The following is a 25100-nucleotide window of genomic DNA, read 5'->3' on the forward strand; positions in this document are numbered from 1 at the left end:
GCAGACAGAAGTAGACAATTGAATGGTGCTTATAAAATCAAAGAGCAGTTTTTTGGCTTTAATGAGTTCTCCTCTTTCGGGCTGTCATTATCAAGCTTTCCCGTAGACCTAATATTACACGTCTACCCTCAGCGAACTATTCTTTCTTTATTCTGCAAATTGGAGATTAGGGGATGCAACTGGAAAGATGGTTTGATTTGAGGTTTAGCAATCCTGAAAAGCCACTCCAAATTCATTAGGCATTGGACTTCCATCGAATATTTTGCTTCATTTGATTGAAAATTGGAGATATTCTAAACAAAATGTTTCAGGAAGTTTGATTAATAGGTTGAAAAGTATAGAACTGAATTCATTGAAGGGAAGTTGAAGGTGTACAGCCTGGCAGCTTCCTCTGTAGTATTTTGAGGGTGGAGACAGAACAGGAAAGGAGACAATTAATGTCTATTTAACATGGTTGCATTATTCCCTCTGTTCTTTTTTTTTTTTTTTTTTGGTACCAGGGATTGAACTCGGGTCCTTGCGCTTGCAAGGCAGATGCCAGAACCGCTAAAGCTAAATCCCCGGCCCTCCCTCTGTTCTTTCATTCAGGATCCACTTATGCATTTATCTGAAGATGTGATAGCAAGAACTTACAACATTTTTGCCATTATGTTTCGATACGCAGTAGAGATACTGACCTGGGAAAAAGAAAATGAATTGCCAGCAGATTTGGAGCCGGTGTAAGTGTAGCCCATTTAGTCTTTGTATAGGAGGACTGCTAAATTGTAACTTTCAGACAGCAGTGATAGCATCGAAGTTGTTTTGTTTAAGGATTGGGTATTAGGATAACATAAATATGTGTGATACACTTACCTGGTGAAAGCTTCTCTCAATTTGTTGGTTAGTTGGCTTATAGCCATATTTAAACCGTGTCAGGCTGTAAGAGGTTTCAGGCATAAACTATTTTCTCTTTTCTGATTATATAAAAAACTGATCGATGACTCTGCAGCTCTCCCTTTGGTTTCCTTTACATGTTAGAGAATGAACTCTTTCTGAATAAGTACTCAGAGCTCAGTTTTCACCGTTTTGATTCTGATTATACAGTGTTCCATACTCTGTTCTTTTTTAGTGTACCCGTGCCATTTTTATTTAGATCATTGAGGTCACAGACTTGTTACCAGAGAGCCAGATTCTGTCATGGCTTAGGGAGGGGCTTGCTTTACCTTGTTAATGGACTTGCTCCAAATAACTTGCTCTTTTACTAAAAAATAAAACCAAACTTGTCAGCATTGTACTCTTAGCCAAAGATGAATTAACTGCAGTGAGGAACTGAAGGACATTGATGATGTTTCTTTTTATTCAGTATGTTCCTGGTAATTGAGATTGTGGATGAAAGTGATTTTCAGTGCAAATTTTGAGGGATCCCTGAACTCTGCTTTTTTGGAAATGTTGAAAATTACTTAGTGTCTCAAAATTATATCTTCGAGAAATTCGAGTTGGATTTCTTTAGTCTAAAGTCTGAGTTTAGAGCCTAGAATAATATCTGGCTCTCTGGTAACAAGTTTGTGACCTCAGTAATTCAATAAAAATGGCAGGTATATACTAAAAAAGCACAGAAAGGAAATCTGATTTTCTTCACTTCTAATGTTTCTACATCAGACTACCCAGGAACTTGAATCCCTTGTGCCCATTGAAATAGGAAGTCTCAGCTGGGCATGGTGGCGCACACCTGTAATCCCAGCACTCGGGAGGCTGAGGCAGGAGGATCGCTGTGAGTTCGAGACCAGCCTGGGCTACATAGTGAGTTACAGGTTAGTCTCAACTACATAGTGAGATCCTCTCTCAAAAAACCAAAAAAAAGAAAACAAAAATGAAGTTTGCGCTTCTCCCTTAAAGTTCTGCTTCTGCGCCTCTGCATATCTGCTACACCTGGAGGCCACAGCCACTCTTATCCTGTACAGCTCATTCTCTGCTACAGCCAAAGTGAATTTTTTTTTTTTTTTGGTATTGGGATCAAACTTGGGACTGTGCACTTGCAAAGCAGGCAGCGGAACCACTGAGCTAAATCGCTGGCCTGCCAAAGTGAAATTTTAAGGCAAATGTGATCATATTTTCTGTTTTAAATCTTCAAGATATTCATGATTTCTCCTCTCTCCACAGCAGACCGATCTGCTCTTCTCCCCATCCCTTCCTGTGCTCCAGCTCCCAGCATCACCCCTACCACCTCTGCACACCTGCTTTCGCCTTCCCTTACTCCAGGGTTGCTCAACTTTGGCACCATTGGCATTCGGGGCCAGAGGAATTATTTGTCCTGGGAACTGTTTGGTCAGTTGCAGGATGTTTAGCAGCATTGGTAGCCTCCACCTGCTAAGTGCCTGTAGCACCCCTGAGCCCAGTGATGACAAACAAAAATGTCTGCAGGCACGGTGGGACAGTCACCTGCGGGAGGTGGAGGGAAGTTGCCTGAGCTGAGAACCATTGAGGCCAATCTCTCAGGTTATGTCTCCAGCAGTTCTTACAGAGACTCCAGACCTCAAGACACCCTGCTGCACCCTGCTGTTTTTAATAAGAGCAGTGCACTTGGAGTCCTTTGTGCATATCTGTTTTCCCTACTAGACTATAACTGTAGTGTCATAGATGATTTCTTCACCAACGTGTGCCCAATTCCTAACATACTCTTTTGTTTTGGTTTGGTTTTTGGTTTTTTGAGACAGGGTCTCACTATGTAGTTGAGACTGACCTGGAACTCACTCTGTAGCCCAGGCTGCTCTCAAACTCACAGCGATCCTCCTGCCTCAGCCTCCCAAGTGCTGGGATTACAGGCGTGCGCCACCACACCCGACCCCTAGCACATTCCAAAGGGCAAAGTATTCTGTTAACAAAATGAGCCTCCCCAGTGATGATGTCATCATATTGTGTACCTAAAATACACTAATAAACTTATTGAATCCCAATGAATGAATGAAGGAATGAGCAAGTGAGCCTGGAGCAAGATGATGCACAAATGGGTCGCCCAATGCATCGTTCACGTTTGATCCCACAGAGAGAAGAGTGACACGTACTATTGCATGCTTTTTAATGACGAGGTTCACACCTATGAACAAGTTATTTACACTCTTCAGAAAGCTGTGAACTGTACACAAAAGGAAGCCATTGGTTTTGCAACTACAGTAGATCGGGATGTAAGTAATTTCATCATATGAATAGAATTAATTAAACTTTTACTGCAGATAAGTTACCCCGGAAAACGGAGTTAAAGGTATGTATGTCTAGACCAGTGGTGGCGAACCTACGGCACACACACTGCGGCGAGCTGTGAGTACCATTGAAAGCGCTAAAAGGTTCGCATCCCTGGAGACTGTTCTTTTAAGTTTCATTTGAATGTTGGCCTAAATATGAATCTGTACAATTGTAAGCTATTGATAAATAAAAGTTTAAAAAGGAAATAGTGATCTTCATTCTTCTCAGTGATGAAAAATACTTCATCTATGGGGCTGGGGATTATTTAGCTCAGTGGCACCGCGCCTGCCTGGCAAGTGCAAGGGCCTGAGTTCGATTTCTGATACCAGAAAGAAAAATACTCATCTATGGAAAGGGAAATTATAGAAACCTAGTAGAGTAATTGTTGTTTAGATCAAAGACAAATAGCTTTAGAGTTAAGGTACTTTTGAAGGAAAATTTTAATTTACATTTCATCAGTGAGTAGGATGAATGTTGTAAATATTAGAAATTGATTAGGGTTGTTGTATGTTTGAGTATTTTTATTCACCCTAATAATATTGAATATGATATCTTTACAAGGTAACTTTAGGTATCTTTATTCACAGGGGCGTAGGTCTGTTCGATATGGAGACTTCCAGTATTGTGAACAAGCAAAATCAGTGATTGTGGTAAGTAATTTTAAAACTTGCTAATAATTTTATTTTATTAGCTTAAAGGTACTCCATATTTCAGCATTTGTAGACATTTTTATGTTTTCATTAAAAATCCAATGTCAACTAAAAATTATGGGTTTGCTTTTTGGTGGGTTTTGTTTGTTTTGGGGAGGGGTTGTTTTTTCAGTCAGGTCTCACTGTGTAGCCCAGGCTGGCTTTAAAGTTGCAGTGATCCTCCACTCTCAGCCTCTCCAATCCTGGAATACATGTGTGCTACCACACCCAGCTAAAAGTTATGTTTTTAAAAATAATGTTTCTTAGGGGCTGGGGATTTCGCTCAGTGGTTCCGCTGCCTGCCTCACAAGCACAAGGTCCCAAATTTGATCCCTGGTAGAAAAAAAAAAAAGTAAAAATAAAGTTTCTTGAACTTTGAGCTGGGGATTTAGCTCAGTGGCACTGCACCTGCCTCACAAGCGCAAGGTCCTGACTTTAATCCCCAGTACTGGAAGGAAAAAAAAAAAAAGATAATTGAGTTACTTTAGATCTTCTTTATTGGTACTGGGGATTGAACTCAGGTCCTTGCTCTTGCAGTGCAGGCCACCGAACCGCTGAGCTAAAGCCCCAGCCCTTACTTTAGTTCTTTTAAGCTATGTAAGAATAATAGAAAATGAATATTTAGATAAGATGTATTTTTTCTGTCATCCTATTTCTTTATCAGAGAAGCTTTCTGTTTTGTTTCTTTTTGTTTGTTTGTTTTGTTTTTGTTTTTGTTTTTTGGGTTTTGTTTTGTTTTGGTACCGGGGATTGAACTCAGGTCCTTGCACTTGCAAGGCAGGCCGCAGAACCGCTTTCTGTTTTGTCTCTAATTAAGTTTTCAAAAAAAGAGAAGTTTTCACTCTACCTTTTAAAAATTAAATTGTCTTTAGCACCAAAATTACAGTCCAAGGAAAGATGTTTCTTGGTACATTATAGCAAGATATACTTTTAACAGCATTTAATGTATTGATTTTCTAAAAGAGAACTATTTCCCACTTTCAGATTTTTTTTTTTTTTTTTTTTTTTTTTTTTTTTTTTTAAAAAAGAGCTTTTTCCCCCTTTTTGATTTTTTTTTTTTTTTTTTTTTTTTTTTTTTGGTACTGGGGATCAAACTTGGGACCTTGCCCTTTGCAAGGCAGGCGGTGGAACCACTGAGCTAAATCTCTGGCCCCTAGATATATGGCATAGTCAAAAAACTTTAAAAAATATAAGTTTAATTGCATATAATTTTTCTTTTTAAAACTAATTTTATATATTATAAAATAATTTTAAGTACATTGACAAAAGTAACGTGAACACCTGTGGGCCCACACTGTACCTTATTTTCATCCCACTCATTTTAAATAAATAGAAGAATATAAATGCATGCCTTTATATTCCATATGTTAAATGCTACCAGCATTGTACTGATGTGGAGGCCTTTTAAGCATCATATAAAGGCAAGCATGGGGCCACGCTCCTGCAGCGCCCTCTTAGGCTGAGGCAGGAAGAACACAGATGCACCCCTAGCCTGGGCTACTTAGTGACTTCCTTGAGACCCTGTCTCAAAATAAAAAAATAAGGGCTAGAGATGTTAATTTTTTGTATGAATCCTGTGATTCCACCTAGAAAATTAGAACCTGAATCGAGACAGAGTAGTTTTTTCTGACACACATAAACCAGACTCCTGTGATGATACAGTGTTAACTTCTTATGGAATGTTAACTTTTGTGTCAATAAAATAGCCTTTTTAAGTTATTTTTTTCATCTTGTCATTCTTTTTTTAAGAGAAATACCAGTAGACAGACAAAGCCACTCAAAGTTCAAGTTATGCATTCATCTCTTGTTGCACATCAAAATTTTGGTTTGAAGCTTTTGTCTTGGCTGGGAAGTATCATTGGATATTCAGGTAGGTTCATTACTAACTGATGATAAGTGAACTCTTAGGCCCTTGCAAAACTGTTTCTGGCAAAAATACCAAGTGGAATAATATCTTCCTTTAATTTCACATGTTAAAATAATATCCCAGAAGCTGGGCGTGGTGGTACACGCCTGTAATCCCAGGGCTCGGGAGGCTGAGGCAGAAGGATCACTGTGAGTTCGAGACCAACCTGGGCTACATAGTGAGTTCCAGTTCAGTGTCAGCATGTACATAGTGAGACCCTGTCTCAAAAAAACAAAACAAAAAACAAAATAATATCCCAGAATATCTCTCTTTACAGGAAATCTTTATTTACCTTATTTTGACCCACAGGATTTTTAAATATACACCAAAGGATTCTGTGTTCAAATAATGCAGGGAACATTGGGTTAAACATTTATAAACTTTAATATGCTAATACAATAGGAATTTCAAAAACTTAATAAAATAATTTTTTAAAGCTAGGTGTGGTGGCACGTGATGCTAATCCCAGCATTGGGGTAGCTGAGGCAGGAGGATCATCACAGGGTGAGGCCAGCCTGGGCTGCAGAGTGAGTTTAAGGCCACCCTGAACTACAAAGCAAGATCCTGTCTCAAAAAATTTTTAAAGATTTTTTTTTAATAGTGCATCCTGTGGACTTTTTCACAAAGTGTGCTAGAAAAAGCTATTGTAAATAAAACTTAATGATAATCAGTTGGAATGATAAAATACTAATGTTGCTATCTTTGATTCCTCTAACTTCAATAATTTGCAACTCTGAAAATTTGCAAATTGGAAGTTACTGATATATATTTGTTTCCTTACTTGCTTTTCCACAGTCTACAAATAAGATAATTTATAATGCAATGGTAGTGTAATTATGAACTCTTTGTTCAAATTTTAAAAATACACATTTGATGTATGACACTGAAGGGTAAATTAGGAGTAGCGCTGAGCTATCTTGTCATACTGTTCTTCAGGGAAGACTGTAGAGAATTGAGAATTCCAGTGTTATTGTAAAGATTGTTCCTAAAACATTTGTATTGGAGGCTGTTAGAATGAGCATTGCAGTACTGAACTGAAAACAGGAAAATGTGGACATTTAGGATAACATTTCCTTGCTGTTCAAAAATCTTTTCAGATTTTTTTTTTTTTTTTTTTTTAGCTCTTAACATTCTTTAGTTTTGGTTTTCCCCATTGGGTGCCTTTATGCCAACTACTGTACCATAGTGTCAATGGATAGTAACCATGAAAGTAATTTTCTGCTGAAAGTTTTCCTAGAGATGTTTATCTTCAGTCACTTAAATATGCGTATAAAGTTTTCAGCCTTTAAAATGATTACTGGCAGCTTTGAGAATTAAATTCAAAAGTGACTCCAGGCCTGGGGATCTTGCTTGCCTAGCACAAAACCCAGGGTTCTAGCCCCAGTACCACCTCCCACTCCCACCCACCCCCAAGAAAGTAAGTTACTCTGCTTTGTAATTATTTTGCATGTGTGAAGAAGACTAAAAACAACAATTTAAATTATAAAATATGGCTCAAAAAGATATTAACATTTTGATTATTTAATGTTGATATTTGAAGAAGTTTTCTAAAGTGCAGCATGTAGAAGATACAGGTATTTAGCCGGGGATTTAGCTCAGTGGTTCCGCCACCTCCCTCGCAAGCACAAGGACCCAAGTTCAATCCTTGGTACCAAGAAAAAAGGTAGAGGTATTTGTCTTCAAAGCCCTCTTGTGGGCAGATTTACAGTGATCTTTTTATTCAATAAATGAGTAGCATTTTGCATAGCATCTGTGAAGTATACTGGTGTGCATTATAGTACAGGAGTCACGCATGCTTTCTTTTAAATGGTAATACAATTTTATATTATACCAAACTTCAGTTATCATGAAACATATAAAAGCTTTACTATAAGCCGATTTAATTACCATAAGCACTTAAAAACATTATTTCAGTATTTTGGGGATGTTTCTCTCTTTAAACTCATTGAAATGTAAGAGGGCATTTCTTTTCTGAGAGACGTTTATTCTGACATTCTTGATTAAGAATTGTGTATAATATTGAATTTGAATTTCCTTTCTGCAAAAATACTAATAAAATATTTATTGTATTAACTTTTTTTGAGTAGATTTGACCTTAAACTCATCATGCAAGATGGCGCATTCCTATAATCGCAGCTACTCAAGAGGCTGAGGAAGGAGAAGCCCAAGTTCATGGCTGGCCTGGGCAACTTAGCAATACTCCTCTCAAAACAAAAATATGCTTAAAAGGGCCATGGGTATAGCTCAGTAGTAGAATTGCTTGTCCAACACTCATGAGTCTAGCTTGTGATCCCCAGTGCCAAAAACAAACAAAATCCCTTGTAAAACTCTAGATGCATTTGAACATAAACTAAACGTCACTTTATTTTAATATTTGAAGTTGCTACCTCATGACTGATCTTCTTCCTGTTTAAGATGGCCTTCGCCGGATTTTGTGTCAAGTTGGATTACAAGAAGGACTAGATGGTGAAAACTCTTCTCTGGTGGATAGATTGATGCTTAGTGATTCCAAACTATGGAAAGGTAAATCCCTTAGCTTCTTTTAGGGGTTGGCATCTTAAAGCTTTTTTCATTTGGGAAGATATTTAACAAATATGTTTATGCTTTTTAAAATTACCATTGCAAGGCTAAAGGTACAGCTCAGCAGTCAAGTGTGTGATTAACATGTGTGGGTCCCTAGACTCACTCCCCAGCCCCAAAACAAATGAAGCATTACAGTTAGTCTTTGAAAGTACAGATTTTTTTTTTAGCTTATGACCCAAGTTAAGCAGCCTTTAAATTTTCTATAGAAAATTATATTTAGAAAACCTGACTTTATAAATAACCAGACTACAAATATTTTTATGTGAAGAAAAATGTATACTTTCACTCTTGTGGTTTTAAAATACAGTTGATCACATAGAAACGTTGGAAATACAGTTTTTGACATAGCCTTAACATAACACCCTTTTCTTTTTCTAAAGGTGCTAGGAGTGTGTATCATCAGTTGTTTATGAGCAGCCTCCTTATGGACTTGAAATACAAGAAACTATTTGCTGTCCGATTTGCAAAAGTAAGTGTTTTCTCAATTTCAAAGACTAACAAAGTAACTATATCCCATGATTATAACTAGACTGTAGGAAAATAGCACCTAAGAGAGACACATCAGTGTATCAGTAGGATACATTTACAGCAGGGAGACTTCTTATTCCTCTCCTCCCGTGGTGACATAAATGTTCACCTTTGCAGGGTTTATGGTATGAAATGATAAGAATTAAGCCATTGTACATGATGGCATTGGTCCGTTACAGTTCACGTGAGGAAGCAAGTTTGGGTGACAAAACATACACGGATGGTTTAGAACTCTGGGTAGTTTATATATTTAGAATTAAGTTATAGCAGCATATGATTAAAGTAGCTGCTTTTTTTTTCTTTTTTCATGAATTCTGAGCTCTTAAGGCAATGCATAAGAATCATTTAGAGAGCTCTTTCAAGACCCATGTGTTTGTCCTCCGTTCCCAGCCCTGCTGAGCGGATCCAAGCACGTGTGTTCTGCAGGCTTCTCTCGTGCTTCCGGAAGTGTGGTGGTCTGGTTTCATGAGAGACTGGAGTGTAGCCCCAGTCAGCCCCTGATGCACAGTGGCACCCAGGTGCCGAGTAGCGATTGCTCCCCATCTGGGCCGGTGACACGCCACTGCTCCGGAAGAGCCCTGCTGACACAGACTGGCCGTGGAGCACGTTTACCTGGGGCTCCTTTGCCTTGGTAGAAGTCATTCCAGTTTGCAGTCCCCGGGGTTAGCCTATTAACGTCTTCAGATTCAGGATCCATGGGTTAGAGGTGGATCTCCCCCTTGTTGTCTAGAATTACCAGCAGCTGCAGAGAGATTTTATGGATGATGATCATGAGCGAGCAGTGTCGGTGACTGCTCTGTCTGTCCAGCTCTTCACCGCGCCTACCCTGGTGAGTAGTGCTTGCCTTTCCTCTGTCACTCATAGCTGGCACTCCTTGCCTCTTTTTGCCTTCTTAATAGAACTATGAGCGTTTGCAGAGTGATTATGTGACAGATGACCACGACAGAGAGTTTTCAGTCGCAGACCTCTCGGTTCAGATATTCACAGTTCCTTCACTTGTAAGTACTGAAAGACTAGAAGAACTTTCTTGTTTTCTCTTGACAGAAGTAAGCCTTGAACTAAGAGAACTAAGATCTGTGTACTCCTGAATAATAGAGAACTAAGATCTATGTACTCCTGAATAGAGTAACAGCTTATTAAAAGGCAGTTTCAGACCTCTGCAAGGATACTAGAGCACGTCCTTGAGCATCTACAGAAGTCTGGAGAGTCATTCAAACACAATCCATTGTTTCTGGCTATACTTTCTGGAGCTTTAAACTGAAGAACTATTTGATCCATCAGTTCATCAACTTTACCCTCAACATTAGAATCCAGCACCACGTTGTATACCATCTCATAGTCTGAGACATCGTCCTCCTCCCAACCCCGCCTGAGGACAGGGGTGGCCACGGCGGTGGACTCACAATGACCGGGTGGTCTTGCACAAGTTTCATTGAGCCTCTGAAGCCTTCAGAATGTTTTAGCTCATAGAGTAACTGACAGCCATTTATTTCCTTCAGCACCTTCATTGAGCACCTGTTACTTATTGGGTAAACAAAACAGAAGTAATCCTCGTTCCGCTGTAGTGGGAAAGACTCGCAGAAGCAGTTCCTTAAAGCTATAATGATCGTTCTGAAGGATGAGGCTTCCCTAAGAGAGAACCCTTTTCCTACAGTTGAGAGAAGGGTTCTCCAGGATCTTTATGGGGGGCTTGGGGAGGGTCCAAGAGATGCCCTAGAGAGGGGGACCTGAGAAGGTCTTTGTTAGGGAAGAGCGCAACCCACGGAGGAAACGGGGACGCCACTACGAGTGAAGATCCTTGAATGTGGCACAAAACGGAAGGGGTTAAGTGTTTTACGGGGTGTTTGTTCGTTTGTTTGTTTTAGTACTGGGGATCACTCTAGTCCTTGCACTTGCAAGGCAGGTGGCAGAACCACTGAACTAAATCCCTGTCTCCGTTCTATGGTTATTTTACCAACAAGGCTTATTTTCCATTTTTTTTTTAAATTACTTTTTCACACCTCTAATCCCAACTTTCTAAGAGGCTGATGCAGAAAAATTTCAAGTCCAAGCCCAGCTTGGGCAACTTAGTGACTTGAGTTAGGCCCTGTCTCAGAAAATGAAAAAAGAGCTGGGGATGGAGCTCAGTGCAAAGTTCTCAGGTTTAATCACCAGTACCAGGAAAAAAGAAAAGATTTTTTCCTTATATCTGTTTTATGTTAAAGGATCTAACCCAGTGATTTGTCCATTCATGCTATTGTTTTAGGCCAAATTAAGGAATTTTGTTTTTATCTTATGATTATACCAGGGTAGTGAAGAATTTCAAGAAAACCCATTTGTGCTTTTAAAACACTGTGCCATTTGTAAATGGGAAAGAAATTGGAGAGAGGTAAAAGCAAATTGAGGAACCTGTTTAAAAGCTAATGCAGTGACGCACATGAAGGGATGGTAACTTGAACTGGGTGGTGGCAGTGGATATGAGTTTTAAGATGTATTTTTAGGTGGGGAAAAACTACAGAACTGGCCACATGGATTTGAAGGGAGGTTACACCAGTAATTTTGTGCTGTCAGAAATTGGCTTGGTTCTGTCTTCAGCTTCCTCTTAGGGATTAGTTAGTATTATTAGAAGATGGTTAGCAGCCTTTGGTACACTTAGTGATTTAAATACAGAAGATAGTTAATAACCCCAGGAAGACCAGGTACGGTGGTATGCACCTATAATCCCAGCACTCAGGAGGCTGAAGCAGCTGAGTTTGAGAACAGCCTGAACTACATAGCTAGACACTGTCTCGAAAAAACCAAAAAACAAAAACACAACTGCAGTAAAGGAACTCGAAGAACTGGCACTACATTCATTTAGTGCCTCAAGCTGTGGACATAAGAGTTCAGCTGCCTGCCTCTCTGGGTGCAGTTTGCATAAATATTTGGAAAAATTCTACATTTTGCCATTTGGGCTTGGAGATTTCTTTGTGGAAATATTTTTAAACCAGTTTAATTTCTTTAACAGGTGTCTTAACATTCATGTGTTTTGTATCTTGTTTTCCTTTTAATAAACTGTAGGTTTTCTTAGGAATTTGCTTATTTCGGGGCTGGGGATTTAGCTTAGTGGTGCCACTGCCTGCCTTGCAAGTGCAAGGTCCTAAGTTCAATCCCCAATGCGGAAAAAAAGGAATTTGTTTATTTCACCTAAATTTCTAGTTATATTGGATTTAAATTGATCCCAATATTATCTTATTTTCAATTTAGTATCTTTAAGATCTATAGTTTTGTGTCACTTTTATAGTCCTTTTCAAATTTAAATCTTTATTTTTTTTTTGGAGACAGAGTCTCACTAGGTAGTTCAGGCTGTCCTTGAATTCACTATGTAGCCCAGCCATCCTCCTGCCTCAGCCTCCCAAGGTCTGGAATTACAGACATGGGCCACCATGTCTGGTTTAAATTTAAAACTTTTATCATCCTTACTACTCTTTGGGGCAGAGTTACTGGGGATCGAACGCAGGACCTTGTGCGTATGAGGCAGGTGCAGTGCCACTGAGCTAAATCTCTCCAGCCCCTTACTACTCTTAACTAGAGATCTATCCTCTTAAAAATACCATAGCTTAGTCTTGTCAAAGAGCCAACTTGTATTGGTTTTTCTCTTTTCTACATTTGCTTTGTTTTACTAGTTTCTACTCTTAATTCCTTTTTGTACTTTGTTTTATACTTTCATTACACATAGGAGTTGTAACGGAAATGCAGCTCTGGGAGGCGGTTAGATTTGGGGTCTTATATACCTTCTTAAAGGGGATAAAGTGTGGGGTATAGTCAGAAAGGGAAAAGAATTTGAGGGTGATGATGGGGGCAGGTTATAGGGAGGCAGCTAGGAAGTACATGGTGAATATAGGTGGTTTAAAAGGTATTTTGTGAATTCAAGTCAACTTAGGCAGTGAGTTACCCTCTTCTTCCTGGTACTGGAGAAGATACGTATAAAAAGAAATTGTATGCTTTCTCTTTTTTTTCTCTCAGTACCAGGGCTTGAACTCCGGACCTTGCCCTTGCCAGGCAGGCGCAGTGCCACTGAGCTACATCCCCAGCCCTTACTCTCTTTCTGCTTCTGCTGTTCCTCAGTTGCCTTTAGCTCAAAGTAATCCTTTTGTTAAAGTGACATGTTGCTGTCCCCTGGAAGAGATAACATGAGGCCAGTGGCCTGCATCAGTCGGGGATCTGGGCTGACTGCGGTTGTCCAGGTGACACTCGGCTGCCCGTACACGCAGCTCTCCGGGGGCTCCCAGCTGACAGCGGTGTTCCTGCCCGCTACTGCCCCCGAGCGCCAGGCTCATTTCCCCACCGAGTCGGGTTGCCACATTTTCTCAGCTTTGTTCTTTTAGGCTTTCTGCTCTTGTCAGACCCCTTCCCAGGGAGCATCAGCTGTCTTGAGGGGAAAGCAGAAAGAGTTGGACTCAGCTCCGGCCCCCTGTGGTCACAAGGACCCTGCCTCTCCAGCACCTGGCTCTGTGCAGAGGGCATCATCCGTGCCTTCCGTCCCCAGCAGCAGTCAGATGCCAGGGAGCCACTGCACATGGAGGTCACCTGCCGCACAGCTCCCTGTTCCGCAGTTTATCCCTGGAGTCCTTGTCCTTGTTGCACAGCTTCTCGTGGTTCAGGCCCCTCCCTCTTCCCTCCATTTTGTGCTTTTTGAGTTTTTTGTTCTTGTAGAAGGATTGGTCAGCCTTAGGCCTTCCCATCCTGGCAGGAGGAGTCTTTGCAGTTTCTTGGAAGCCCACTTCATTAGTGATTCTGACTCACATCCCTGCTTTAAAAATAACTTGTCCTAGATATTAGTGACGGGTTTTATAACTGGTGTTTTTGAATCTGAATTACCTTACAGTAGTTTAATCAGGAACAGTAGTTGTAACTTAGGTGATGAGACTGTCATGTGTCGTTGTTCCGGTTTATTTTCTTAAATATGCCCTCAGTCACCCTTATCCCTGTAGTATCCTAAAGCCTGTGCGTAGACCATCATTATTAGTCAGTGAAGGGTTTCAGTCTTCGCAGAGAATTTACCCCATTTTGAATAGGCTATTAATGTGTAATTAGCCTTGCATTGCAAAACTGAATATCAATTAACTAAAAAATGAAAACTGCAATTAAAGTAAACAGTGCCAGGTGTAGTGGTGCACACCTGTAATCTCAGCATTCTGTGGGAGGTTGCCTGAGGCAGGAGGATTGTAAGTTCAAGCCGAGCCAGGGCATCTAAATGACTTAGCAAAATAAAAAATATATTTTAAAAAGCTATAGATATATCTTGGTGTGAAGGCCTTGGGTTCAATCCCAGTAACAAGGGAAGAAAAAAATTATAAGAATTGGTAATGGGTTTTTTATTTTTTTTGTGGCTTTTTTTAAGCAGAATGGGTTGAAGGCATAAAAATTAAGGGTTTTTTGTTTTTAACAGTGTGTGATAACTAATACTATGGCTATATAATAATGTTGGCTATTTAATACTGAGAATTGCCTTCACTTTGGGTCTTTATCTCTATTTTTCTGCTTGTAAGTTTAGAAAATATGCCTCTTTAGTTATCTTTTTAAAAGTAGAAATGCCAGCATAACTCCCGTTTTCATGGGTCACCGTGATAATTTTTTGGCACCCAGTCAAAACCATTAGACTCCAGTCCAGGTCTGTGCCGTAGGTGAGCTGGCTCTTTGAACAATGACCTGCAGCTGAAAGTGCTGATACTGGCTGGTGTGCTGGGATGAGCCGAGCGGGAGAGCACAGTAGTCAGGTGCTTGCCTAGTATGTGTGAGGCCCTGAGTTCAGTCACCAGTGATGGGAAAGAATTATCTCTTCACCAAACTTCCTTTTACTGCCTGGTCTAGGTCTTGTGAGCGATTTCTACAGTTTGTTCTTAGCTCAGTGAAATTGAATCATACTCATTTAACTTCCTCAAGCCAACTCATACAACAAACAAAAAGGAAAAACCTGCTACTCCCTTAGCACCTGTTACCCCTAAACTTGATCTTAGTCTTTACTGGAGTGTTTTGCCATTCATATGAGTTTAATTGCCCTCAGTAAAGTCAGACAGACTAATTCTACTTCTGATGCGACATTTTTACCCTGATACCTAAGATCATGATCAGAATGGGAAAGATCAGCACATTTGACGTCACATTGGAAAGAGACCCACATTTAGGTGGACATACAGATTGGTTAGCCTCTTTGAGGGGACACTGTAGTGATGTCAGGATTTATACTGCACACACTCCATAATTCTACTTTTAGGAAATTTTTCTGTAAATATTCTTGTAATTGTACAGGGTGGATATTTATTGTGACATCTTTTGTGCTATCTTAGACCTGGGAAAAACACAAATGTCTCACCGTTAAGGGCCTGGCTAGATAAAGTATTATACAAGATGTACTTAGTAACTGTTAAAAATAATGAGGGATATTTATATTAAGTGATAGGAGATAATCTCTGAAAATATGTCGTTTTAAAAGTACAGAACAGCATCTATGATGTGCTGTCCTTGAGAAGAAAGTGATAGATGTATTTTTAATATGCACTTAACCTATGTATCGCACACGTGTGTATGAATATTATACCTCATCTGTGGAAGAATGTGCAGGAAACCCCTAACAGTTTGTGTTCCAGTGGGATATCCTAGGGCCTGGGAGACTGAATTTTTTTGGCATGCCAACTTGTTATTTACATATATTTGTTTTTCATTCCTTTGAGAGAGGTTGAGACAGGGTCTCATTTATGTAGTTCAGGCTGGCCTTGAACTCACTGTTGTAGCCCAGACTGGCCTCAAATTCATGGCACTCCTCTTACCTCAGCCTCCCAAGTGCTGGAATTTCAGGTGTGCACCACCACATCCAGCTCTGCTTTTCAAAAATACATACATAATTTCAACTAGGGAGATGAAGAGGGAACATGATCTCATATAGAGTTCTAGAAAATCTGTGACATAAACCTCTGGAACCTAGAATAATTACACCATACCATTATAGGTGTCTAAATGTCTCAGTTAAGGAAAATTTGTAGCCTGGTTCAGATCCCCCACCCTCAATTATCTTTGAATAATGAGCCTTGGATCTGTCTGCTAACATTCTGGCATCTGATAAAATTGTTGCTCCATATACGTGGCAATTAGAGTAAGTAATTATGATTTAGAAATATCTAATGATACATTTATGATACTATATTTGTGTTGAAGTTTAACTGCAAGCGCTAAACAGTGTTGCTGACTCTTAGTCACCCTGCACTGTGCTGCCCCTTGTTTCAGGCTCGAATGCTCATCACAGAGGAGAACCTGATGACCATTATCATTAAGACTTTCATGGATCATTTGAGACATCGGGATGGCCAGGGCAGATTTCAGTTCGAACGATACACTGCTTTACAAGCCTTCAAGTTCCGGAGGGTTCAGAGCCTTATTTTAGATCTGAAGTGAGTTTTTGCTAGTCATCAAACCCGCTCCATCCATGACATGTCAGTGCTCTTGTGTTCATTGCTACTGCTGTCTTGCCCAGGTACGTGTTGGTCAGCAGACCAGCTGTGTGGTCAGACGAGCTGCGGCACAAGTTCCTAGAGGGGTTTGATGCCTTTTTGGAATTACTGAAATGCATGCAGGTACTTAAGACACCTTTTTCTTTTTAATTGCATTTTAACTTTTCTTGTTTTGTCCTTCTCTCAACGCTTTTTTCCTCTGTTTTGAGCACAAGTATTCCACATGATCCATTTGGATGGCTACGGTTTGGATCAAGAATTTCCTCTCTAATTATAGACTCTGAGATTTAGAGTGAATGAGATTCTTGTAAAAGTTCTGGCATCTACTATTCACTTGACAGTAATTCTTTTGGTTCCTGTTAATATTTCTTTAGAGGCTGAAAGATTTAAGTCATTAGTTATTTGAGAAACTCTAGTTATAATTGTTGTTTTGTGGTGTTAGGGATTGAGCCCAGGGCAAATGTATAATAGGCGTCTCAGTCAACTTTCTCATTACTGGGACCAGTGATGAACAAGCACCCAAAGCCCTGCACCCACCACTAAAGGAGGAGAGATTTATTGTGGCTCACAGCTTCACTCCATAGTCGGCTGGCTCCAGGCAGAAGGACCTGGGACAAGGACAGCTGCTCATCCCATTGCAGCCAGGAAGCAGAGAAAGAAGGGAGGAGTTGGGGACCCTTCCAGGCGACAGTGCCAGTGTCCTGCCGCCATCCAGGCCCCACCTCCTAACAGCACAGTCAGCCCTGAGCTAATCAGTGGGTGAATCCACCTTCCACACACATGAGAATTTGGGGAGACGTCAGTCTAAATCCTACTTTAGGCAAGCCTACCTCCGGACTACGTCCAAGCTCCTGGGTGTCTTCTTACTTTTTATTTAATGTCTCCACATATTTTCTCTCTCTTTGGTGTAATGTTTCTTAACACAGTGTAAAACTTTTCCTTGTTTAATTCTCTTTTTCAGAAACTTACCTATAAACAAAACAATCTAGAAGTAGAAATCAGCAGGTATTTTTAACCAGTTTTAAAATTTAAGAATATAAGAGACATCTCTGAAAAGTCAAGCAAGTATAATTAGCCTTTTAGTAACCATCTGGCTTTATTAAGAAAAGGAATAAACAAAGTAGATCCATCTTTCTATCTGAGGGGGCAGTGAGACAAGGTCTCTCTGTGTGATCTGGGCTGACCTTGCACTCACTGTGTTGCCCAGGCTGGTCTCAAATTCGAGGTGATCCTTCAGCCTCCTCAGCCCCACCAAGTACTAGAATTGCAACGTGCACCACCATGCCCGGCAATGGACACACAATGTAAAAAGCTGTGCCTAGCTGGGCGTGGTGGTGCACACCTATGATCCCAGCACTCAGATGACCGTGATTTCGAGGCCAGCCTGAACTACAAAGGAAGGCCATGTCTTAAAGAAAAAAAAAATCATAATGACAATAAAATTTTTACTCTCCTTTAGGGAATGGATCCAATCACACGACAAGTAGGACAGCATATTGAAATGGAGCCGGAGTGGGAAGCAGCCTTCACACTGCAGATGAAACTAACGCATGTTATCTCCATGATGCAGGATTGGTGTGCTTCAGATGTGAGTCTCTTCCAGGGCAGGATGTGAGGGTACAAGAAAGGAAGAGGGGAGATGCACAGAATTGGAGGGATTTGGAGAAAAGAGTTTTACAACCTAGCTCAGATAATAGTGTATTTCCCTTTCCATCTATAAATTCAGTAAAGAACTTAAAATTCTACAGCTGTATCAAAAAAACTAAACATAGAGGAGAAAATAATCTGGACTCTTGCTTCCCCATGTATCTTCATTTTTCCATAGCCCTCACTAGACTCTGAACATAGAAAAATAGTTTATGTTTATCCAGAAAGGTTTACTGTTGGTGCCTTTGCCCTGTGTTCTAGAGGAGAGGGGTCAGGAGCTAGTTTTAAATCAGTTTTTAAAATGAAATTGCAAGCTTAATAATAATACATTTAGCTTTATTGATGAGAGGCACCATTCACTAGGGCAGGGGACACCGGAAGAGAGACCAAGCCAGAAAGGGAAGATTGAGTTTGGTTTCACCCATGTTTTATGTACTTATTCATTACAAAATTTGAGGTGTTTGTTCAATAGTGTAGGAGCTGAGTGAGTCTTTTGAGTAACTTACAGAAAAATCCTCTTTTTTAGGAAAAAGTGTTAATTGAAGCGTACAAGAAATGCCTCGGTGTATTGACACAATGTCATGGTGGTTTTACTGACGGTGAACAGCCAGTCATGCTAAGTATTTGTGGACACTCAGTGGAAACTATCAGATACTGTGTTTCCCAAGAAAAAGTTAGCATTCACCTCCCAGTTTCTCGCTTGCTTGCAGGTAAAGCATTTCCCCTAAAACTGAACCCACAGTTGTCTTAAATCATCATTTGTGGTGGCTGATATATGTGTGAGGCATTATTCATTGAGTTTAGGAGACTTTGATCCTAAACTGGAGGTTCTGGGAGTTTAATTCTGAGGTCGAGATCAATACAGAAGCCAGCCATGGTGGTGCACTCCTATAGTCCCGACATTCTTGGAGGCTGAGGCAGGATTGCCAAGTCCAAGCCCAGCCTACGCACTTGAGTGATTTAGTGAGAGTGCTTCAAAATAAAATAAAATAGAAGAGTTACATGGGCATGTAACTCCATGCAAAAGCCCTTGCTTCAATTCTGAATACCACAAAGGAAAAAAACAAGCTCAGACCATGAATCCAGGACTAGTTCTTGTTGAGTTGCCAGAAAAATCCCTCACCACTGTGCTGACATGGGAACAGTCCTGGCCAGTGCAGTGACTCTTGCTTGGCATAACATGTATCCATTGTGTGATGTTTTATAGCTGCTCACGCTGTGTTCATATAGCCATTGTTGATGTCTGAGTGTCACCAGTGTACATTGGGGTATGTAGTTCAAGCAGTTCTGATTGTGCCTTTGATACAGAGATGCATTAGGACAGCCATTACAAAGTGGACATAGTTCATTTTATATCTTCACTTGAACCCGATAGGTTCCCAAAGATGATTTTTTTTTTCACAGATAATTTTTAAAAAGTCACATAATAGGGCCAGGGATTTAGCTCAGTGATTCCAGTGCCTGCCTCGCAAGCACAAGGACCCAAATTCGATCCCGGATACCAAAAAAAAAGGTCACATAATAAAGTCAAGTGAATGTTTAGGGTTTTTTCTAAATTACTTTAACTTACACAAACACCTTTTTGTTTATTTGCTCTTTCATGCAGGTTTGCACGTATTGTTAAGCAGAAGTGAAGTGGCATATAAATTTCCAGAGCTCCTACCTCTAGTAAGTGATTCTGACATTTTAAAATGAGTTCTATTGGGCCTGGGATTTAGCTCAATGGTTCTGCCACCTGCCTCGCAAGCACAGGGTCCTGAGTTCGATCCCCAGTACCAAAAAATAATACTAATAAAACAAAATGAATACCATTTATTATGTTCCTTGTATTGGAAATCAAATTGAAACAACTTACTCTTGAGAAATGAAATCAATAAGGGTTGTTTGTGTACTGCACACATATCTGTGCACACATGTGTGTTTAGAGAAAGATTTACTTTAAGGAATTGCCTTGTGCAGTAAGGGGAGTGCTGGTGAGTTTGGAGTCTGAAGTCTGCAAGGCACCACACCCAGCCGTCTGGAGAGACCTGGGGAGAACTGACATAGCAGCCTTGAGTACAGAGGCGGCTGTGCAGGCCACATTCCATCACCCTGTGCCACTTCTGTCTTTTCCCTTTAAGACCTTCAGCTGACTCATGCGACCTAGCCTCTTTATGGAGGGTACTTTACCTTACTCAGAGTCTACTAAAATGTCGTTATTAATCTACTCATGGTGGCACACACCTGTAATCCTAGCACTTAGGAGGCTGAGGCAGGAGGATTGCTGCAGGTTTGAGGGGAAAAAAAATGTTACTCGTACAAGTGGTACCTTGGTTCACAACTTAATTCTTTTCATGATTCTGGTCACAAATTGAATTGCTCACAACTGAATTAAATTCACTGGTTAGGTTCAATGTTGACTTTATAGAGAAATTTGATTCAGTTCACGAGCAGTTCAGTTTGTGACCAGAATCATAAAATTACATTTATAAACCAGGGTACCCCTGTATTAAAAGTTATATTAATAACAACATCTAGACACCTAGTCTGGTACTTACCATAAGCTGGACACCATAGCCTAGCTAAGTTGACACAAAATTAACGATCACCCAAAAGTATCTTAAAATAATTTTAAATTATACTTTTTTTTTTTTATACCGAGAACCAAACTCAGGGCTTCATGCTTGCCAGGCAGGTACAGTGCTGCTGAGCTACATCCTTGTCCCTTCCTAAAATAATTTTAACCTATGTTTTATAAAAGCTCTTGTTCCTATTAACCAACTTTATAGAATTGTGTTTTTTATGGTATTTTATTTTCTGCTTACTATACAGAGTGAACTTAGCCCACCCATGTTGATAGAACACCCTCTTAGGTGTCTTGTTTTATGTGCCCAAGTACATGCTGGAATGTGGAGGAGAAACGGGTTCTCACTAGTAAACCAGGTAGGTCTTTTGTTAATTCTGTGGAGAGTTTTCATTTCATTTCATTGACTTCTATGAAGGCTTTCGTGGACTCGTTGAAAAGTTAGTATCCATATTAAAAATGTTCGAAAAGATTAATGATAAACCAAAAAAAAAGTTTCTTAGAGCTTTCATTTATAAGCTTTCAAGAAATATTGAAAGTAGAAACGAATGAATTAATTAACTTTCATTTGAAATAATTTTTTAGAATGAAGTTGGATAGTGAAAAACAAAATTCCAAATTGCATCTACTTAAATAGGGCTTGAAGACCAAGCTCTAAAGTTGAGGTTTTGCACTTTAAACCTTACCAGGACTTCGTTATGGATTTTTTTTCCCCTACTATTAGAGGCCCTAAATCTTCCTAAAACATCCACCTTTTATTATATTGAGAGATCCAAAAAGTTGACGATAAAGTATGAAGCAAGTATATACTGTGATACCCACATTGGTTTGGGGGAGATGAGAGAATGGAGCTGTGCCAATAAAAACCTATTTACCTAATGTATTTAATTATTGTCTTAGATTTATTACTACCATAATGTGAAATGCAGACGTGAGATGTTCGACAAGGATATAATGATGCTTCAGGTAATGCGTTAAAAGCCTTCAATTTAAAGGTTATGGTTAGTCTTTAGCTCATTATCGCCGCTGAACCCAGTTGTAACTGCTGACTCCCAAATACAGAACTCCAGCCCAGCCCTGCCTACTAAAGCTCCAGCTCAGGCCAGCAACCTAGGAAATGTCCACCTAGACCTTCCAGACGCATTTCACATTCAGCATGTTCAAAATAACTCCTCTTACTCCTCCATAGTACATTGATGTTCTGGGAATTATGGTCTCTCCACGCATTTCTTTCTTTTCCTCCCTGGTCCCTCCTCCCCTCTTTGTTTCCATTCATCTGGCTAATTTCCAGTGTCTTAGACTTTGATTTCGTACCATTTTCTCCAGCAATTCTTCTGTGACACACTAGAATTTGGCTAACCTTCCCTTTTGTGAGGACCCATGACATGGCACTCTAACCTCCTGCCACAGGCCCCACACTCTGGATTGTGAGTGACTGTTTCCCTCTTAGTCCCCTTACACTGTGACAACTGTGTCACATCTTTCCTTTTCATTTCTTTCTTTCCTCCCTTTTCTCTAGCATAGTGCTTATGACACAGTAGTTGTTCCATGTTATTGCCGGGGATATTTAGTAGTTATAAAAAAATTTTAAGAAATCTAATTTTCAGAGAAAATACTGGTTCAAAATAAATTAAAATCCAGATTGATTTAGTTTTCACATGTGGAATTAAGAGAGAGAGTTGAGGGCTGGGGATTTGGCTGAGTTGTTCTGCACCTGCCTTGCAAGCACAAGGTCCCGAGTTCGATCCCCGGGACCCAAAAAAAGGGAGAGAGGAGAGAGAGTTGAAACTTACTTACTTGTTTGTTTGTTTATTTTGGTGGCGGGTACTGGGGGTCGATCTCGGGACCTTGCACTTCCAAGGCAGGTGGCAGCACCACTGAGCTAAATCCCCAGCCCAGTTGAAACTAATTTTTGAAAGTTGGTACTTCATACCTCGCAAATGCGAGGTCCTGAGTTCAATCCCTGGTACTCCACCCCCGCAAAAAAACTTGTCACTTCACTGGGGATAGTATTTACCTCAAAAAAAAAGAGAGATCTCAGTTATAACTTAATATGTGTGTTTTAAAAATGCTACATAGCATTCCTCTTAAGAGTTCATACAGTGACCCCTAGGCAATGAACCTGATAGAAAACTTGTGAGTCAAATCGATAGGAATACAATTATTTCAGAACATTAAAAGGAAAAGAGAGTCTGAGGAGCATTGAATGGAAAGCTCATGCTGCTCTTGGGTGAGTTTAGGCTTCAGAGGGCTTGTTTACTTGTCTGCTTGTTTCACCCGCTTGCATCCCTGTCCCTGCTTGTCACCTCCCGTGCTAGGGGCTGGGGCTAAATGAGATTCCATCTTGTATTTCCATGGGTAAAGAAAAGTAAGCTGTTTTCTCTTTGCAAACCAAAATAGCTCTCACTTCTCACTAATTATTTAACGTCCCTTTTGATCTTTCTTTTTTCCTTTATCTCAAAAAAACAAACAAAAAAAGACAGGTGTCTCCATGATGGACCCAAATCATTTCCTGATGATAATGCTCAGCCGCTTTGAACTTTATCAGATTTTCAGTACACCAGATTATGGGAAAAGATTCAGTTCCGAGATCACCCATAAGGTGAGAGGCATGCTTTGTGAGACCACAGCACATCGCTAAAGTAGCATCTTTGTTTCTTTCTGGATGTGTTACTCATCTGAGAGGATGCAGTATACATATTCTTCTCTCTGACCCGGCTTGCAGGATGTTGTTCAGCAGAACAATACTCTAATTGAAGAAATGCTATACCTCGTTATAATGCTTGTTGGTAAGTTTCGATTGCTTAATATATTCATAAATTATGTTGGCTTTTGTGATAGCTTGTAGTTCAGAATATCTGACTTATGTTTCTTTCATTGAGAGATGATAAGTATCAGTTTTAGGGGAAGGGAATTGGAACATTCTCTTTTTCCGCCCCCTGAACATGGTAATGTTAGGACCTCTGTCTGTACCTGATCACTTCCTGTTCTCTGGTCCTTCCTCTGAAGTAGCACCCACAGTGCTCCCAGCCAGAAGCCAGCACCTGCCTCTGATCTGAGCCACAGAAGTATGGTCAGGAGCTGCTTTCTGCTAGCTTGTCCCCGACCAGTCATTGCTTTCCCACTTCAGAGGTGGAAACAGGAGTGCACCATGCTGCGTGAGTTAAGAGCATGTATCACCTGAGGATGCTGACTATGTTAATGTGGCTGTACACCTTTCATCTTCACAGGTGAGAGATTTAGTCCTGGGGTTGGACAGGTGAATGCTACAGATGAAATTAAGCGAGAGATTATCCATCAGTTGAGCATCAAGCCTATGGCTCACAGTGAATTGGTAAAGTCTTTACCTGAAGATGTAAGTTCGTACATTGTACCAGTTGGTGGTGGTGACGGGGTCTCACTATGTAGTTCAGGCTGGCCTTGACCTCACTGTATAGTACACTCTGGCTGACTTCATTCCTGGTGATCTTCCTGTCTTGGCCTCAAGAGTGCTAGGATTACAGGCTTGTGCAGCTATTAGTAACTGCATTTAAAAAAGAAAATTGTCGGCCGGGGATTTGACTCAGTGGTTCCGCCACCTGCCTCACAAGCTCAAGGGCCTGAGTTCGATCCCCAGTACCAAAAAAAAAAATTGTTGTGAGCTTTCCCTATCAGTCTAGTATTACAGATTTATTTATATATACATTTCCCACAGTTGTAAAATCCACAATTCTAAGATGCAGCAACCCTACTGTAGAAGAGCTTACAGCTTTGTGAACAGCCCATGTGCCATTTCACACAGTAATAATCAGTAATTTCTTAATCACAGATCTAGTAAGGATCTCTACTCTTTAATGCAGGAAATGAATCCTGAATTGTTATGTAAGGGCATTTAGTTTAACCTGAACTTTAAGAAGAAAACTTTAAGCAACAAGTTTGAAAAGGTTTGTATGCCTTGTGCAAAATGATGCCAACTGTATCTTCCCAAACACTTTGACCAGAGAGTCCTTTATTTGTAGAATTTCTATTACCCTCTTACAAGTACTTTTTTATTGAAAATAGAAAAGCATTTAGCCTGGCTATTTTATAAAATAATTGTCAATATTTTACATCAATTCTATTTAAATGTCTTTTATACTTTCTGTTACCTAGTTCTTTCAGAAGCTCTTATCTTGGTTACATTTGGTAGTGACTTTTTTAAAAATTGAGTTTGAATGAATGAATGTCCACTTCGTAGGCAAGTCTGCCTAGTTGTGTATCTTGCTGTGTGTGCTATGGAGCCCCACTTTTTCAGTGGGGTAGTATTGCATCCGGAGTTGCTGTGGGTGTTACTGACATGGAGGGCAGTGCTCTGAGTATAGCCCTGTCATCGTTAACACAGTGTCCACGTGTTCCCTGTCCCTTTAGGAGAACAAGGAGACTGGCATGGAGAATGTCATTGAAGCAGTTGCCCATTTTAAGTAAGTTCATTTCCTGTTACTTCACATTTTGTCAAGTTTATTGGGTTTGGTGGGGGGGGG

At 40.2% G+C, this 25100-nt stretch overlaps 1 protein-coding gene across 4 annotated transcripts in view; it reads left to right on the top strand.

Annotated features, from left to right (window-relative positions):
- The window catches only part of Ubr2 (ubiquitin protein ligase E3 component n-recognin 2), an 88248-nt gene that overhangs the window by 28603 nt on the left and 34545 nt on the right, over positions 1-25100 (top strand). For 2 of the 4 annotated variants that reach the window (XM_019206567.2, XM_010617627.2), the window contains exons 4-21: positions 589-719; positions 3023-3161; positions 3807-3869; positions 5658-5778; positions 8230-8337; positions 8778-8866; positions 9825-9923; positions 16168-16331; positions 16415-16514; positions 17851-17979; positions 18565-18748; positions 19645-19706; positions 20850-20960; positions 21502-21567; positions 23081-23203; positions 23327-23390; positions 23832-23956; positions 24988-25040. In XM_019206567.2, the coding sequence (XP_019062112.1) occupies positions 589-719; positions 3023-3161; positions 3807-3869; positions 5658-5778; positions 8230-8337; positions 8778-8866; positions 9825-9923; positions 16168-16331; positions 16415-16514; positions 17851-17979; positions 18565-18748; positions 19645-19706; positions 20850-20960; positions 21502-21567; positions 23081-23203; positions 23327-23390; positions 23832-23956; positions 24988-25040 (1931 nt within the window). Of the gene's footprint in view, positions 1-588; positions 720-3022; positions 3162-3806; positions 3870-5657; positions 5779-8229; positions 8338-8777; positions 8867-9655; positions 9755-9824; positions 9924-16167; positions 16332-16414; positions 16515-17850; positions 17980-18564; positions 18749-19644; positions 19707-20849; positions 20961-21501; positions 21568-23080; positions 23204-23326; positions 23391-23831; positions 23957-24987; positions 25041-25100 lie in introns of those variants that run through there. The other 2 variants (XM_010617626.2, XM_010617625.2) reach the window with 2 other exon arrangements.

Source organism: Fukomys damarensis, unplaced genomic scaffold, assembly GCF_012274545.1.
Source record: "Fukomys damarensis isolate Sample0158 unplaced genomic scaffold, DMR_v1.0_HiC HiC_scaffold_20, whole genome shotgun sequence".
In the NCBI taxonomy this organism is placed as follows: Eukaryota; Metazoa; Chordata; class Mammalia; order Rodentia; family Bathyergidae; genus Fukomys; species Fukomys damarensis.